Source organism: Nuphar pumila, chromosome 11, assembly GCF_984573655.1.
Source record: "Nuphar pumila chromosome 11, dmNupPumi1.hap1.1, whole genome shotgun sequence".
Classification (NCBI taxonomy): Eukaryota; Viridiplantae; Streptophyta; class Magnoliopsida; order Nymphaeales; family Nymphaeaceae; genus Nuphar; species Nuphar pumila.
The window spans coordinates 46,001,330-46,007,329 of record NC_143259.1 but is presented as its reverse complement, the minus strand read 5'-3'; the positions used below and the strand labels follow the sequence as shown (position 1 = coordinate 46,007,329).

The window sequence follows — 6,000 nt, the reverse complement described above, 5'->3', positions numbered from 1 at the left end:
GAGCGCTATATTCCGTCGCCAATTCGCCGGTACTAAACGGCGACCACGGCTTGGCGACGGATTTACTTCCGTCGCTATGTCGTCGCTAGATTAATTAAATAGCGACGGATGGTTCCGTCGCAAACACGAAAAAAAATAAAAAAAAAATTATTTGAAAATTAAATACAGAGCAATTTCTATTTCCTGTAAATAAAAAAAAAAACACACAAAAAATTTCATATAACAAGAATCTACAACAATTAAACGTTCCACCTTAAAATTAAGAAGTTTAATTATTTACAATTCAACAATTACAATTAGGAAACATAAAAAATTAGAACTTCTTCAACACAGTCCTCTAATCATCGCCAAGATTTTGTGCGTCTTCTTGTTCATTGTCTTTATCTGTCCCTTCAGCTCCACTACGCTGATTATCGCTAGCAGCCTACACAAGAAAAGAACAGTCAGTATTGATAAACAAAATATAATGAAATAAATTACACACTATATGTGATTCTATCATGTGCTCATGTGTGATCTAAGGCAATAAAAAAACTCTATATGTGATTCTATCATGCTCATATGTGCTCTAAGGCAGACAAAAAGTTATATATATATGTGTGATTCTATCATGCTCATATGTGTGCTAAGGCAGTCAAAAAATTGAATATGTGATTATAGCATGTTCATATGTGTTCTAAGGCATCTAGAAAAACTCTATATGTGATTCTACCATGCTCAGATGTGCTTTAAGGCAGACAAAAAACTATATATGTGATTCGATCATGCTCGTATGTGTGCTAAGGCAGTAAAAAAATTGAATATGTGAATATAGCATGCTCATATGTGCTCTAAGGCAGGCAAAGCAAAAAAATTTATATGTGATTCTATCATAAATGATATATAACATGTTCATTTGTGTTCTAAGGCAGTAAAAAAACTCTATATGTTATTATAGCATGCTCATATGTGTGCTAAGGCAGTCAAAAAACTGAATATGTGATTATAATATGCTCATATGTGTTCTTAGGCAGTCAAAAAACTGAATATGTGATTATAGCATGCTCATATGTGTTCTAATGCAGTAAAAAAAACTTTATATGTGATTCTATCATGCTCATATGTGTTCTTAGGCAGACAAAAAAACTTTATATGTGATTATAGCATGCTCATATGTGCTCTAATGCAATAAAAAAACTCTATATGTTATTATAGCATGCTCATATGTGCTCTAAGGCAGTCAAAAAACTGAATATGTGATTATAACATGCTCATATGTGTTCTTAGGCAGTCAAAAAACTGAATATGTGATTATAGCATGCTCATATGTGCTCTAATGCAGTCAAAAAAACTTTATATGTGATTCTATCATGCTCATATGTGCTCTAAGGCAGACAAAAAGTTATATATATATATATATGTGATTCTATCATGCTCATATGTGTGCTAAGGCAGTCAAAAAATTGAATATGTGATTATAGCATGTTCATATGTGTTCTAAGGCATCTAGAAAAACTCTATATGTGATTCTACCATGCTCAGATGTGCTTTAAGGCAGGCAAAAAACTATATATGTGATTCGATCATGCTCGTATGTGTGCTAAGGCAGTCAAAAAATTGAATATGCGATTATAGCATGCTCATATGTGCTCTAAGGCATCTAGAAAAACTCTATATGTGATTCTACCATGCTCATATGTGCTTTAAAGCAGGCAAAAAACTATATATGTGATTCGATCATGCTCGTATGTGTGCTAAGGTAGTAAAAAAATTGAATATGTGATTATAGCATGCTCATATGTGCTCTAAGGCAGGCAAAGCAAAAAAATTTATATGTGATTCTATCATAAATGATATGTAGCATGTTCATATGTGTTCTAAGGCAGTAAAAAAACTGTATATGTTATTATAGCATGCTCATATGTGTGTTAAGGCAGTCAAAAAAACTGAATATGTGATTATAATATGCTCATATGTGTTCTTAGGCAGTCAAAAAACTATATATGTGATTGTAGCATGCTCATATGTGTTCTAATGCAGTCAAAAAAACTTTATATGTGATTCTATCATGCTCATATGTGTTCTTAGGCAGGCAAAAAAACTTTATATGTGATTATAGCATGCTCATATGTGCTCTAAGGCAGTCAAAAAACTGAATATGTGATTATAACATGCTCATATGTATTTTTAGGCAGGCAAAAAGTTATATATGTGATTCGATTATGCTCATATGTGTTCTAAGGCTGACAAAAAACTGAATATGTGATTATACCTGAGAGGGACCTGGAATCGAAGATCCCCTATCCTGAACAGCGGCCTTGATCTCATTTCGGAGAAAGGGGGCGACGGTGTATTGGAAGTAGTTATTCAGTGATTCATTAATGATCTCGCGTACATCATCACTGGAAAGAATAGTCGGCTGCTTGGAGCTTATGTCGGCGCAAAAAGTCGGTGAGCCGTAACTGGAAGAACCAATAACTGGTGAAGTGTTCATATTACTCCCAAACCCGAACACGCGACCTTTTTTGGGTTCACCTGCTGCAGTCACCCATGCTGTAGGATCAAATGATGGATGTTGAGTAGCGTCATCGCCATATCGCTCTACCATCTGTTGCTCATATGCCTCCTACAAAATAATGTTTAAAGTATTCATTAATAATTAATGATAACATTATGATAACTTGTATATATATTGCAATGATTATTAATAGAATTAATACATACCGTTGTCGTTCTCGCCTTCTCTGATACGAAGACTCCCGTGGTCTTCCGTTTATGTGTTTCTACAAACACATCTTTATATGGTACACTGCCTCATTTTTCTGCTTCCTGCAAAGTTAAATGACAAAAGATTTAATACACAAGTTTGCAACAATACTTATAAAATTAATATTATATATTGATGAGTTACCATTTTTTTTAAGTGGCTCCCAAATGTCTTAGATCCACCTGTGTGTAGATGGGCTTCGGGCATCTTCGATCGATTTTGTGCAGCCTTCGCAGAGCGATTTCTAAATGCATCTTCCGCCCACTTATCGCACATTTCATCCCAGTAATCTCTCCTGATAGTAATAGGACCATGGCCCTTCTACAGTAATGGATCATCTACTACGCCAGATGTTTTTTTTGCTGCAGTCTTCATAGTGTGCAACATGTCTGCATATCGATTGGCAGCCACCTTCTGCCACACCTTCCTTGCATCATTTTCTTCCACCGTAGTTGCGAAGCGATTCGAAGCCTACAAATATTTTCAGCCATTCTGTAGACATTGCTTAAATAAATTAACTATGAAACACATTAATTATGAGGAACAACTGTATACCATGAATGAGGACCACAATCTGTCTAACACCTCCTTTGGGTACTCTTTCCATTGAGCAACTGGTCATGGTAGATGTTGAAGAAGTGAATTCCTAATCTCTCGTACTACTTCTTGTGGCTCAAACCTTGTGCTGCACATGAATTGTTACACAGTAAATATCAATACAAAATATTTAAAAGATATGCAATAATTGAAAACAAAATACTTACGGTCGATTATCGATATACACTATTCGAATGAGTCTTCTTGTGTCAGCCTGAGAAGACCCTGTTTCTTGTGTTGGCTCTTGACTTGTGTGATCAACTGGTGTAGGTGGGTCGTGTACAGGCGCAACATCATCTGTAAAAAAATACATTAGAAATTCTCAGAATGCGCATTTGAACTAATCAAGCATCCAATTAGTTATATGATATACCTATCACAGAAGCCCGTGAAGATGAAGGCTGAGCCTGGCTACTACTGGATGAACGACCACTATAACCTCCACGAACCATATTCTAACAAATAACATATGTCATACAATACATTCAAATAATTCACATCAAGTATTATAATGCATTCAAGTCATTCACATCAAGCATTGCAATGCATTCAAATAATTCAAATCATTCACATCAAGTATTGCACTAAATCAAATCATTCATTGCATAAATTATAATACATTCAGATAATTGAAATCATTCACATCAAGTATTACAATGCATTCGAATCATTCGTATCAAGTATTACAATACATTCAAATAAAATTTTTAATCATTCACACCAAGTATTGCAATACAACTCACATCAAGTATTACAATGCATTTAAATAGAGGTTTGTAGTATAAGATTTTGCTCATTAGTTTGAGAATTCTTCCTCGTCACTAGTTTGACTTTCTTCTTCTTCTTCTTCTTCTTCTTTTTCTTCTTCTTCTTCTTATTCTTCTTCATTGTTTGCCCATCCACTTGGTACATCATTTGGATCACATTCCTCTATGAATGTTTCATCGGCCAATGGAGATATGACATGCATATCATGCGCAACATCGTGACCATAAGCGAAGTCATAGACATCATCTTATTGATAGTAATCACTGTCTTCAGCTAACTCATATTCTTGTAACTGATCTTACTCGGGGTATAGTTTGGATTTCACCTTGCAAACTGCCCACCATTCATTTCTATCTGACTTTTTTATACTCGGATATGAAGTATAATAAACTTGTTGAGCTTGCGAGGCTAATATGAATGGTTCATATGTTCCAAACCTGGATTTATGATTCACTTCCACAATGCCTGAAGCTTTGTCGAGTCTTGTTGCAGTTGGATCAAACCAATGACACTTGAATATCGTAACCCTGTTATTCATTCCTAAGTAAGTCAACTCCATTATTTCCTCTATAACACCGTAGTAATCATGTTCATTTTCACTGTAGCTGCTACCCTTGACACACACGCCACTATTTATCGTTGATTTGTTTATACCGTAGTCTTTTGTATAGAATCGATAACCATTTACGATATACCCGTTGTAGCATTGCACAACTTTGGTCGGACCATTTTCTAAATCACATATTTCTTGATCTTTAACATCACCATGGCGAACCTACGCACAAACATAAACAATGATTATGATCACGATCAATTAAGTAACTTAGTGTTGTTTATAAGTACAAAATTTATGTTAGCTTCTTTACCAACTGTTTCAACCACTCCACAAACTTAGTTTCACGTTCTTTTTGTACTTCTGCATCAGTGAGATGTGAAACTTCGCTTTGCAACTCCAGATCAAATCGTCTGCAAACCACAAATACTTATATTACCGAGCCATGTATCCACATATAGAACATAAAAGGATTTATAATTGAGTTGCATATACATATACTTACTCGATGTATGGGTCAATCGCTCAGCAATTAAAAAGAATATGGATGTGTGTTGCATCTTGCTCTCGATCTGTCCATAGCCTTGATCGACAACTACCAAATGCATGCCCAAGTGGTTGAAATATCGACAGCTTGTCAGCTACAGTTACTTGTTCTTCATCATCGTTACGGGGTGGGCATGTGTAACGTGTTGAAATATGAGGTTCGAAGTACATAGATGAGAAATTTGAAATCTCTTCTAAAGTGTATGCCTCACAAATAGAGCCTTCTACTCTTGCTTTATTACGAACCTTTTTTTTTAGGTCGAACATGCATCTGACAAGAATATACATTTCAAATTTTAAATATATGTCATTAAAGAGACAAATATAAAAAAACATATACCTTTCAAATGGGTACATCCATCGATATTGCACAAGGCCACCAACCCTTAGTTCATATGGCAGATGTATGATCAAATGTTCCATAACATCGAAAAATGCTGGCGGAAATATCTTTTCTAACATACAAACAGTGGTGATGACAGAGTCCTCGAGATTCTTTACATCTGATAAAACGACCTCCGATGCGCACAATGTTCTGAAAAATCCGCTCAACTCAGACAATACCCCCCATATAGGTTTGTCTAACATATCATGGAATGCTAGGGGTATCAATCGTTGCATAAAGATATGACAATCATGGCTCTTCAACCCATATAACTGTCCATCGTCAATCTTCACAGCCCGAGCAATGTTAGAGACATATCCATCTGGAAATCTCAGTTGTCTCAACCATTGACATACATGTTTTATTTGATCAGGTCCGAGCACGTACTTTGCCTTTGGTTTCAGT

The 6,000-nt window shown here is 35.4% G+C and overlaps 1 protein-coding gene across 1 annotated transcript; it reads right to left on the bottom strand.

The window, feature by feature from the left end:
- Positions 1-231: 231 nt before the first annotated feature.
- Positions 232-2,473, bottom strand: LOC149822331 (uncharacterized). The gene is made up of 2 exons (XM_089980261.1): positions 2,252-2,473; positions 232-424 (listed from the first exon to the last, which is right to left on the bottom strand). The coding sequence occupies exons 1-2, from the start codon at positions 2,471-2,473 to the stop codon at positions 338-340; spliced, it is 309 nt and encodes a 102-aa protein (XP_089836387.1). The 3' UTR covers positions 232-337.
- Between the last annotated feature and the right edge of the window lie 3,527 nt (positions 2,474-6,000).